This window comes from Haliaeetus albicilla, chromosome 1 (genome assembly GCF_947461875.1).
Source record: "Haliaeetus albicilla chromosome 1, bHalAlb1.1, whole genome shotgun sequence".
Lineage (NCBI taxonomy): Eukaryota > Metazoa > Chordata > Aves > Accipitriformes > Accipitridae > Haliaeetus > Haliaeetus albicilla.
The window spans coordinates 65,681,527-65,694,062 of NC_091483.1; the positions used below are offsets into that span (position 1 = coordinate 65,681,527).

The following is a 12,536-nucleotide window of genomic DNA, read 5'->3' on the forward strand; positions in this document are numbered from 1 at the left end:
TTTAGAAGGATCGGTGTCTATGTAAAACAGCATTGCAAATCATCCTAAAAAGTCAAGATGTCACATTTTATGCAAAGGCACTCCCCTAACTTCTGCTTATCAACCTAGCTGAGCTAAATGAGTTACTAAGGGGTTTTGTAGTGGAGTTTTGGAATGTATCAAAAGTAGTTTCACTCTCCCAGAGACTTTCTTGAAAGAAGTTGCTCAGCCAAGGTGGCAGAGTCGGCACACATGCAAACACCTTTTGTTGCACAGACAAGGGGAGGACAGTGCCGCTTTGGCAGCAGTGCTGGCAAATTGATGTACGCTATTTTCAAGCACAAGATCACCAAGTGAGTTCATAGTATATAGACAGAGCAAGGCAAAGTGCAAACGTACCATTTACCGAAGCCATTCAATTAAAGAAAAGTCCCTACAAAGAAAATGGTTTTATAGCATGTCATGAAAAAATACTTGCCTTTTACTTTAAAAAGAAAAAAGACTGTTTAAGGGGGATGATTGTAGAGTATGTACCACTTCTAACAGATTTGCTGTGCAGAAGTACATAAGTGTGAGTGATGTAGAGGTACTTGTTTATTATAGAGCACATTTCAATGCAGTAATCATAAATATTGCTAAGGTTGTGCTCTGTTGAAATATGACCTACATACTCTTGATTGTTTGTGTTACGTGATTTGTCTGACACCCATTACATTCTGGGTAATGGCAGCCATTTGTTGCTGTGCACAGCAGGCTCTTTTGACAAAAGAAAATAGGCAGCAATAAAAAAGCTATAGTCTGAATTACATTCTGCACAGCGCTGCACTGCTGAGAGTTTGTGCAAGTGTGTTAACAATGCTCTGAACTGCCTCTTGTCAGCCTTCAGCCCATAATGGCCATCTGTCCTTCCATAAATCTGTCAAAACCTGCTAAGTTCAAGAGAGAGCACAGAATATACCTTGTACTGTCAACGCTAAAATGTACACATTGGCGGAGAAATCGGCGCGTATGAAGTAATCCAATGGTTATAGAATATTGTAACACTGGTGATGTGGGATCATGGCCCTTGGTGAAGATTACCGGGGATTAGTGTGAAGATGAGCAAGTGTGCAGCCAACTGGTTTTTGCAAAGTTCACAGTTTGGAGAATGGTTGTGGTCCACACTGAAGCTGGACTCCGTAGCGGTGACATGAATTCAAAACTTCGCTCCCTCCTCCATCCCCCGATGGAGGTTTGTTCAAAACTTAAATGAACATTTTCCAACTTCTGTCTGTTGCTACTTGCCTGTGCACTTCCTGCTTCTGCTGAAAACCAGGAAAAAAGCCAAAATACCACGAGGAAGCCCTTTCTTAGGCTGTCCCCAGCACAGTTCTGCCAGCAAGAGAAGTGCCAGTAAATTTAGCTCAGTCTGTACTTTTGCGAGGGATTTTTTGGTAGGGTTTTTTTTTTTGCTCTCCTCTAAAGATTGTTGGACTTCTTGTCGGGCTTCTGGAAATCGTGCTCTGTGTTTAGCTTGCTTCCTGCAGGGGCTAGCTTTAAAGAAGTGGAAATGGAAACAATATTTTATTTTGAATATTGGATTATCTCTGGGCTTTCTTTGCATGAAATTCTTAAATATGCATGTTCGTTGTGGAGTGATTATATTTCTGCTTCATTCTTTCTTTAAAACTACATCCAAAAAATCAGTAACTGACCCCAGAGCTTCTCATGGGCTGTATAATTTCATGAGTAAAAGTGACAGTTTAAATTTTCTATCTAGAAAACAGTCTTTGCTCACTCAAATCTTTGTTGAATCTGAGCCTGAAGTTTTAATCTGGAAATTATTACTGCAGAATTTTGAAGAGGACTGATCTCTTCATTTTACCAAAAATTAATTTGGCAGTCAAATATATTTGTTAGCGAGGAGGTGAATAAAGTGTGAAATACACACTGCTGCCTCAAGTGAATTTTCAGGAAGGAAGAAAAAATTGAGGACTCAAATTAAAGGAAATAGTTTTATAGTGATGGCTTTGCAGAAAACTTTTTCACTGTTAAATTCAAATTTGAGGTAACTAGAGTTGTAGGTGTCATTATCTTTGCCTCAGTTTCCCTGACTTTTGTGCCATTAGGCAAAGGCTTCACATAGCCACGGGTAGCTCATAACCATTTTTTCCAAATGTTCAGACAAAATCAAGCTTCTCTCTCACATCAAGTATTCATGCCTTGGTACTCCTATCTTCTTTTTTTCTGGAACAAATTCATTGCAGCTAATGCAATGGGACTCCCAGTCTCCATTTATGCTCCTTAGGGAGCACTATGCATTGATGGACGCTTTTCCTTCTTTACAGCAAAACACTATAAAACATGTTCCATTTGCATTGATCTGCTGAGCTGTGTTGCATGGTTAAAAATACAAAACAAAACTCTAGCCATGCTTGAAATACACATTTCCTGTAAGTGTGTCTGCCCTCTCTTTTCACTCTTGCTAAGGAAGTAATGGAAAGGTCTGTTTGGGCTAGAAGAAGAGATAGTCTGGATTATCTAGGAGAACTGCCTAATCTCGGTCTAATTTGTTTAATTTTAAGCATATATACTTCTAAATTACATTAGAGTCACTTGGACGGAAGCAAATTTTTCAAACATAACATACTAAGTACCCTCCTGAAGAGTAATTATTTCCTGAACAGTGGCTGCAGTTTGCTGTTAACTCTGCCCTGGTGTCCTGGATTATCCTTTTGTAAAGTCTGAAAAAATCCTATCATTTCTACAGAAAATATTGAGAGTTATATTCTACCCTTATAAAAATAATTGGAAGATGCTGCTTCGGTTGCCAGCTTTTACTGGAATGGGCTGTAGTCCTTCCTGCAATTTTGTCTCACCATAGTGATATAATCTATTACAGTTATGTGAACAATCCTGGTAGTTAGTGGTATCTTTAGTCTTTAAATACTTATCTGTTTCATTTCGACTCCCTACTTCATGACTCTCACTAATATTTAGTTCTAAATGCAATGGTTCATTACAGTTGCAGTTGTCCTGTAGTTCACTTGGGTTTCAGTTGCAGAACCACATTTCAGGAAAAATGTATTAGTTATGCTTACAAGAATGTATTATACATACATTAGCAATGGTTTACTAAGTTAATGAACTGTGGAGACAAAGAGTCATTGCAGTTAAGTTGTAGACTTGCTGTACTTCCTTGCATTCAAGTTCTGCGTCCCAGCGAGGTTCCTTTTGTAGCACTCATTTATTTTTCTCGGGCTTGCTTGTATTCAGGTTTTTGTCTGCTAATTTCTTTAGGTTTTTGACTTTTGTTATATCAAAATCTGTTTGATTTTTAACAAAAAAGTCTTTTGGTTTTTATCTCTTGATCTTTTCTATCAAAATCTACAGAGAGAGAGGCAGATGTCATGGAGGAAGGGGAGGGGCAGAAATGATGCTGAAGATTAATGGTGATGCATTAATACTGTTGCTGTTGTTGTTACCAGACCTTTGGTGTCTCACACTCTAAATACTCTTTTTCCCACTATTAGCAGTGTTAAATTAAAGTGACATAGAGTGCGTGTTTCTTTGTATCTGCTTTAAAGAAGCATGTGAGCCACCTTTATAAACACTGTATGTGTGCTTAAAAATATTCTGTTCCTCCTTTTTTTCCCCTTAGGCCTAACTCCACCTACAACCCCTCCTCATAAAGCCAACCAGGATAATCCTTTCAGGACTTCACCTAAGCCGAAGTCATCATGCAAGACTGTTGTACCACCTTCAAAAAAGCCCCGCTATAGTGAGTCTTCAGGTTCTCAAGGAAATAACCCAATCAAGAAGGGTCCAGAACAGTCTGAGCTGTATGCACAGCTTAGCAAGACTACAGTACTGTCCAGTGGACATGAGGAGAGAAAGACAAAACGGCCCAGTTTGCGGCTGTTTGGTGACCATGACTACTGTCAATCTGTGAATTCAAAATCGGAAATACACATTAAAATATCCCAGGAACTTCAGGACTCCAGCCAACTAGAATTTAAGGATTCTTCACCTGGGTGGCAGTGTCAGATTTGTTCTTCTTTAGAACAAGACCAGTATTTCAAGAAAGAGACTTTACAGACAAGTAAGCAGGGATCCCACAGTAATAACAGAAAACAGCTCCAAGACCAGGAAATTCGGGCTGAACTGAATAAGCATTTTGGTCACCCCAGCCAAGCTGTTTTTGATGAAGAAGCAGATAAGACCAGAGAACTAAGGGACAGTGATTACAGTAATGAACAGTTCTCCAAACTACCTATGTTTATAAATTCAGGACTAGCAATGGATGGTCTCTTTGATGACAGTGAAGATGAAAGTGATAAACTATGCTACCCTTGGGATGGGACACAAGCCTATTCATTATTTGATATATCACCTTCTTGCTCTTCTTTTAACTCTCCATGCAGAGATTCAGTGTCTCCACCCAAATCCTTATTTTCTCAAAGATCCCAAAGGACACGCTCTAGATCAAGGTCCTTTCCTCAACGCAGGTCTTGTTCCCGTTCTCCATATTCCCGATCGAGATCAAGGTCGCCCTGTAGTAGATCCTCTTCAAGGTACGGTACAGCAAATTCATGTATCATCATCATAGTTAATAAGAAGGAGAACAACAAGACCATAAAGGAACTTAAAGGAAAGAAAGAAAAAAAACAAGAAATAACTCAATCCAGTGCAACTCATTCTGTTGCTCGTGAGCTGATTAACTCTGAAGGTTACAGGGTTGCTACAGAAACACTTGTGCCATTATCCTTTAAATTTGCCAAGTTTACACTTTCTGAGTGGAGACAGTCAGGTCAGCAGCAGAGCAATTGGTGAGAGTTGTACACAACTAACCTTTCCCATTATCCGCGAGCTGCCTGGTGCCAATCTAGCTGCAGTCCCTATCAGATGAAGTTGACAGTGGCTGACTCTCTGCTCTGTGTTAGCCTCAATAAGGAACATTACAGAAGGGGGGGGGGGGGGGGGGGCAGAAATCACTTGAGGCCCCTTAGTTGACTAGGAGATCTCGAACTGTCACTGGAAAATCTCACTGGTAGCTTAGAAGAAATTGTAAGTTCGGTGAAGAGGTAGAAAATGGTGTCAATAGATTCAAACTGAATGACAGAGGAGAATGTGTTTCTTCCTGCAGATCTTGTTGCTATTATGAGTCCAGCCACTGTAGACACCGAGCATACAGAAGTTCTCCCTTACGTGCAAGATCGCGATCCAGATCACCGTACAGTCGCAGACCCAGGTACTGCGTTTTGCCTGCATTTGGTTTGCTTTGCAGGTGGTTCTCAAGAGATAATGAAGCATTCCAGAAATTGTATTACTAATTTTACATTCACAAATGCAGGTGCTTGATTTAATGACTAAGTTATGTTTCCTAGATATGACAGCTATGAGGAATATCAGCATGAAAGGCTGAAGAGGGAAGAATACCGCAAAGAGTATGAAAAACGGGAATCTGAAAGGGCCAAACAAAGGGAGAGACAGAGGCAGAAAGCAATTGTAAGCACTCTGAAGATAACTTTCATTTTGAAATAGATTTCTGTTTCTTTTCATAGATTTCTAAAGCTAGAACTCAGACTTTATTTTCTTTCTTTTTCATAAAAGAAAAAACAAAATACAAAAATCTGCTTACGTGTATTTCTTAGTATTTCAGGTTTTAGGCAAATATGTGTTTTCATAATAATTTGTATTCGGATGTCACAATACTAATTTTTTCAGGTTCTATAAATTTCAACTCTCCAAGTTTTTCACACTCAACAGATGCAAAGGGCTTACTAGAAAAAGGTTTCATCCCAGACAACAGACAATTAAAAGTGAACCAGCCTATTTCTGAAACAGATCTATCAGTTAACCTGCATTTTATACCATATATCACCTACCAGAGTGCCAGTAATCAATGACTATTATATTTCTGGATTTTTACATAAGCAATATAAGGAGTCAGCTTACAAACCGATCACTGGACTTTCATGGTAGCTGTAATTGTCTATACTGAGGGTGCAGATAACAGAATAAAAAACTGGAATCCGAAAACATGAGTTTAAATGTTTTTTTCTCTGTCTAAGACTCGGTTAATTTTTAAGTTATTTTTAGCAAAATAAATAGTCTGAAGACACGATGCAATTTAAAAATGTCACTTAACGCTGGCCCTTTCATAATGAATATATATTATTTAATTATTTTGTTCATCAATGTTCTGTGTGAAACAACTGAAATACCTGAGGCGAAGGAAATACCCACGTGGGGATGAGCAGTCTCTTGGCTGTTGTAGCAGTAGGACAGAAGAATGGATGTTAAATGGACAGGTGGCTTTTGCCCCTTTTTAGTTCCCCGTTGGCAACTGCGTGATGGTTTTGATAAATTAAATTGGGAGCTGCAGTAAATCTGGACTGCTCTTGTAGTTGCTAAGCCCATTTGGTGGCTTACCTTAACATTTTCCGCTTGGTTTTCTGGGTCCTGCTCTTTCTGTTCAGTTGTACCTTCACTGCTGTTCTGGCTGTGCTCTGGCTCTTGCATGAACAGGTGCAGACTGGGATACTTCATGTTCTTTTCCAGATTTACCCGTAGTGCTCTGTCCAGGCCTCACCAAAATGAACAGTTCTTTTTTCCACTGCCTTTAGTGGACTTTGTAGTAAAAGGTGATTTGTCACACACTTGGCAGCATTTCTCCTAATACTTACACCTACAGAGTGTGTAGAGATTGACAGAGGCTGGTGTAGTCTACAGCGACGAGAAGTTCTGGGAGGGAATAGACCTTTTTATTTTCTGATTTTTGTCTATGCTACTGTTGTTCTTAGTGAGCTTCATCAAATCATTTCACTTTTGTCCGCTTCAGGTGCCCTAGCTACAAAGTGTGGGTGATAGGTGTATTTTGTAAAGCATGAGATTTAGAGCTGTAACATGCTCTGCTGTGCTGGTCTGAAACTCAGTGCAGGCAATGGAATGATTTTGCTTGGCTTCAGACAGGGCTATACAACTTAACAATTTAAGTCAATTGTTGCAGTTAGTTTTAAAATAGCTGGCTTCCATCTGCTTAGAGATGAACACTACCTTACAGCAATCATAACTTACACGGGCTGTTCTCTCTTAGATCTAACACAAAGTAGAGATTCAAGTAGACCTCTGTCATGGGTGTATCTTGCTACTTCTCAATTATTGTATCTTACCAGTATAAATAAACATGAATCCTGCAGAGGAGGTAGAAAATTTGATTTAGTTTAAAACAAACAAATAATTGGCAAGTAGCTAAACAAGAGAAAAGGAAAAAGGAAAGAAAAGAAACTTTAAAAGCTCCAGATATGCTGCATCGTAACTTCCTGTGTTAAAAATTTTAAATGTTTCAAAACCAAGGTTGAATTTATTTTCTTTCTAAAGTGAGCATTGTCATGATGATTAACTTCATTAATGAAATTATTTATTAATAAACATAAATAAATCAAAACTAAAAAATAAATATCAATAAACAGAACATGGCAAAAGCTTAAAATTCAGTCACCTGTGTAAGAGTTGCAGGAGATATAGATGAAATCCTATTCACTCCTTTATCCAAAGTCTATCAATCAGCACTCTTACTTTAAAAATCTGTATTCAGTCATGCCAGTTTATTCCCTGTGCAAATAAGTAGGGGTTAGGGGACAGCAGAGAAAGGGAAGCCCTGATCCCATGAAGTCAGTGATAAAATCTGATTAGTTCTAGCATTCTCTGCTCCTTTTCTTACTCCTTTTGGCTTATGGGTCTCTTCTGTGTTACTCTCTTCTTTCTTGAGGAACTCAACTCCACTCATCTATGGTTCAGCCACAAGAATGTCCTCTCTCCTTCCTTGAACTCTTTCTACAGTCCCATAAATTTAGATTTCTTTCCTCTCTGCATTGAGGAATTTTTTATTTTCTTTCTAGCCCATTCTCATGCTGCCAGAATTGACTCATGGCCACATACCATCAGACACTCTTAAAAGAATGGCCTGAAGATTGGGCAGTACTAATGCCTCAGGTGTTACACAGGGCAGGTGGCTTTTCTTCATGAGAAGCACCATGCTATGATCTCAGGAGTTAGTTGTAGAAAGGATGCATAGTAGAAAGGGAACAGAAGTTATGACTGAGCTAAAAGCCATCAGGTATTATTGGTTCAATGTCTAGAATTAGTCTCCATGTGGCAAAAGTGGGAAACCTAGGAAAAAGAAATGAGAAAAAAATTCACATATTTTAGTCTGTCAAAACCATATGTGAAGCAATGCCCTGTGATTGTGCAGGCAGCTTGTATTTTGGCAGACCTGAAGGCATATTGGCAGAATGCTGAGGGGGCTTGTTTTAGAAGCATGTGGTGGAGGCGTGTTTAAATGGCTGCCCCTTCAGTCTTGCACACAACATCTCTGCTGCAGTAGCTTCACATCAGCTAGAAGCCTGGGCTAGCGTTTCCCTGTATGGATTCCCGAATAGCTATCTAGACTTACAGCTCTATACAAGTGGCTTGGCTTTAAAAGGTACTGTGATATTCTTCTCCTCTTCCTTTTCTTCTTTTCCCCTCTCCAGTTACTGGAGATTCAGTACCTTTTTTGTGGATTGGGGTCTTAATTATGAGCAGTCATGCTTGAAAAATACGGGCTGAGCCCACAAGATATTTTCCAGTTAGAGACTAAGAAAAACATTTTTGTCATTCATTCATTCATTCCTTTATTTATTTATACTTTTGATTGTGATGCCTTTGCTAACAGAGCAAACGTTAGCATAGTTTAATTTTATTTTGACTTGATTTATTTCACTGGGTCCCCATTTTGTTTTAGAATGGGTCCTCATTGAACATAAGGATGGTCTGCCACCAAGACTTACTTAACTTTATACAGTTAACCAGATCATACTGGAGACGCATTCATCATGAAACTTGAGGAGCAACTGCAGGACAGGACAGTCTGCTTAGGGCTTTGTAGAACCTGGGATACAACCCCTAACCAAAGCAGAGCACAGTGATTTGCCAAGAAGACTGAGGACCCTTTTTTTATTCTGATACACCCCAGGAAATTTCTGAGTTATGTGGGCTTTTACTCCAGCAGCTCATTAGACCATGCGACAAATACTTTCCAAGGCATGGCGTCAGAAGTACAGTTAGCACATTTCAGTTCTGGAGTCACCAGTTCATGGTTCCCCATTGACATGGTGCACCAGGGCTGGGAGGTTAAACTGTCTGCTGAGCAGCCTGGTGTGCTGGATGTCTGCTACTCTGCCACTCTGGCCACGATACTGACTTATGGTCACATCCTCCCTGTAGCTCATTTACTGTGTGCGCTGGCTGCTGCCAGGAGGTATAACAAAATCAGCTTTTATACCTGAGTAGAAAATTACTATTAACATTACTACTTTTCATTTCTAAGTGCTGACAGCCTCCATGAGACAAGTATCAAGAGTCCCTGTCCCAGAGAGCTTATAGACGTAAGAAGATAAATGCACTGTGAGGCCACTGCAGCGGAAAGAAACACATGGTTTCAAAGCAAATAAATTGCTCTACAACAGGAAGGCAGGAGAAAGGTGGTTTCATAAATGAATGCTTGGCTTCTCTAAAGTCTAAAACCAGAGTCAGCCTATAATGGAATGCATTTCCACTAATGAAGGATCCAATGTACATTGTATATTTAGTTTGGACTTTTTTGTCGTTGCTCATCTTGATGGCCTTGATCCCAGGCACTCTAACTTTGCTGTATGAGTTGCTGAGAACGTATCAAATGGATTACCTAAATCTTGAGGTTTACTGGTCCATCATTATTTTTCTAGCAGTCACCATGGAGTGTGGCTGAACTGTTTCAGTCCTCAGCCACACAGCAGCACTTGACAATTTTATGGAATGTTCTTTCTTTTTTTCCCAGTTTTCATGATTCTTTCTTTTGCCATTTATACTCGCCCACAGGTCATAATTCTTCTTCTTTAATACAGAATCTAAAGAAATTTTTTCTCTTTATTATTACATCAGAATCTTAAGCTTTAATGGCTTTTTCCATCCGTAGCATTTCTGTTTTTTTAAACTCTGTCCAACCATTCCCATTGCACTTTCAAAATGGTATTTGGCATCCAGCTCTAAGGATAAAAGTCTTCATGACTTTCTACTGGAAGAGAAGTCCCTCGGCATGGAAGGCAACACAGGCACGGGGCTTGCATCCAGCCAGCTGCCTGTGCTGGAGGAAGCAGCAGAGCCTTTGACAAGCCCATGGCAGACCCCAGCTTTAAAATGCCCCTGGATTTCTTCTCTCAGCTTCACATAGAGCATTACCTGGCTCTTGGAGAACTAGCTATGCACCACAGATGAGCAGACAAAAAGGAGTAGGGAAAACGGGGACAGCAGCACTATGCGGTGTTATCTCTGGAGTGGCTGCCTTGAGTTCCCACAGACCCTGCTTAGGACCACCATGGGCAGGCAAAGCAAGCAAGTGTTGGGTGAAGAAGCCTAGTACAAAAAAACATGCGAAAACTAAGACATCTAATGTTCTGCGTTTTAGTTCCTTGTGAAAGAAAGGATTAAGAATGAGGAAGGGAAAACAAAGTTTTGGAGGAAGCCTTTGCAAGACAAAAGGATTCTTAGCATCAGTGAATGTTTTGTAGGATGAGCGGTCCCATTATTGACCCTTAGATGTGTAAGGTATATCCTCGTCCAGTTTTTTCAAGTTTTGGCATTCTAATGCTTTAGTATTTTCATTTGGGACTTGAAATACTGCTTTTCAGTCTGAGATTTTCTGCCACATCTGCCTCTTCAAATGATTTTACTGCAAGGAAGAAAGAGCAAGATTATGAGGAAGGACCTTTAGATAAACCAAAAGAATACAGACATGTTGGGCCTGAGGGAGTTGGCTGGACTCTTCTTTCTTCCTTTTTTTACCTGGCAAAGCAATGAACTACACTTAAAGCTTATGATGCAAAATAAATCACCTGCACTTTTGGGAGAGAAATATGAACACTCTCCTCCAGAGTTTCCTGCATGTTCCCTCTGCCCACGTTAAATTGAAAACAAAAGCTTTTCTCTGCCATTCTTTAGGTTTCCAAGTCATATATCGTGTCCTCTAACAAGTGCAATAAAAAGCATACTTAATATGTACATATGGACTTATGCATGCAACTTATTATAAAATAAAGGTCTTTAACATTTAGAGGTATGTTGTAATCTTGTTAGGCTTGTATAGCTCTTATTATTAATGGGAATAAAAGGCAGGTGTCTCTGCGAATACAAATACATTCTTCATAGTTGCTTTAAATAAACCAAAATTAACCAAGGCAAAGACAATGCTGTATGAATTCTGTGCTCTCCAGTATTGTGTACCATCATGGCACTCTGCTTAAGAAAAATACTTGAACACATCTCCTCATGTGTGCACACTGGAGGACATATGGTGCATTTCAGCTTTAAATTTGAATTTCCTTAATTTTGCAGGTTTAACTTATTCCCTTAATGATAGTTTAACAGGCTTTTTTTTTAATTGTTCAGTTTTGTTTTATTACAGTTGTCTTAAAGGGATATTAGAGATATAAAGGTTATTAGAGGGATAGAAGAAGGAAAAATTGTTCAGGCATGCACACAGACTTATGGAAGAGAGTACAATAGTTATTTCCATCACACTGTAATATAACAATATCCATGTCAGTGAGTGAAACATTATGTTTTTTCAGTCGAGATGTATTATCTCAGCTGAAGTATATTAGACAGTCTGCTATGTTATGTTCTGCTCCATCTGGTCAGTCATTTAGGTTCAATAGCAAGTATCAGTGGAATTGTTTCTTATCAAGTGTTTCAGTGCGGTTAAATCCTTGATTTGGTAAAACAGTCTGAAAAAGTAATTACTGTGCATATGCAGATTTTCCTGGTTTTGAAGTTTATGGCACCCAACCATACTGAAAGTAAGCAGAATTAGAATGGGGAAAATGGAAGAAATGCACATTTCTGTGGCTTGCTCTCTACAGCCCCTCATTCGCAGAAACCCTACCCAAACTCTTCTGTCGAGGGTCGGGGCTCTGGACTGGGACACAGTAGAGACAGAGATAAAAAGCAGCTGCTATCTGTAAAGTAGCCCTCTTCCCTAAATTTATGGCTACCCGTGAGCACACTTGTCCTTCTTCTAGCCATGCTAGCTTCTCCGACCTGCACTGCTATGGCAGAGAACAAGGACAGCTTTTGGAGCACGCACTTTGGAATGCCTAACATTTAAAAATGAAAGTGTCTGTCCCAGCAGGGTTATAGAGGACTACCAAGGCAGTCACCTTGGTTCCTTATATAATTAAAAGAGGCAGTAGTTTCAAGCATCTAAATGAGATACTTACCTGATCCCATTGATTAAGGAGAGCATATACATACTTTGGTAGAGCAACCAGGGACTCCGCTGGGCTGACTGGGGAGCTATAAAGGACCCAGGTGGTTCCAATGGTCACTTCTTGTGCCATACCTTAGTGGGTAGGGCGTTTGGGTAGGAGTGTTTGATTCTTGGATGTCTGTTTTCTGGAGCTTTGAAGTCACTTTCATTTCTCAGGAGCTTAGATTAACTGGATCTGAGCCCCTGAGATTTGTGAGGCCAGGAAAAGAGTCAGCGAAAATAGTTGACT

The 12,536-nt window shown here is 39.7% G+C and overlaps 1 protein-coding gene across 4 annotated transcripts in view; it reads left to right on the plus strand.

Moving 5' to 3' along the window:
• Positions 1–12,536, plus strand: part of PPARGC1A (PPARG coactivator 1 alpha) — a 376,066-nt gene that overhangs the window by 354,447 nt on the left and 9,083 nt on the right. For 3 of the 4 annotated variants that reach the window (XM_069792605.1, XM_069792616.1, XM_069792627.1), the window contains 3 exons: positions 3,620–4,532; positions 5,105–5,209; positions 5,346–5,466. In XM_069792605.1, coding sequence (XP_069648706.1) covers positions 3,620–4,532; positions 5,105–5,209; positions 5,346–5,466 — 1,139 coding nt within the window. The remainder of the gene's footprint in view (positions 1–3,619; positions 4,533–5,104; positions 5,210–5,345; positions 5,467–12,536) is intronic. The other variant, XR_011326224.1, reaches the window with a different exon arrangement.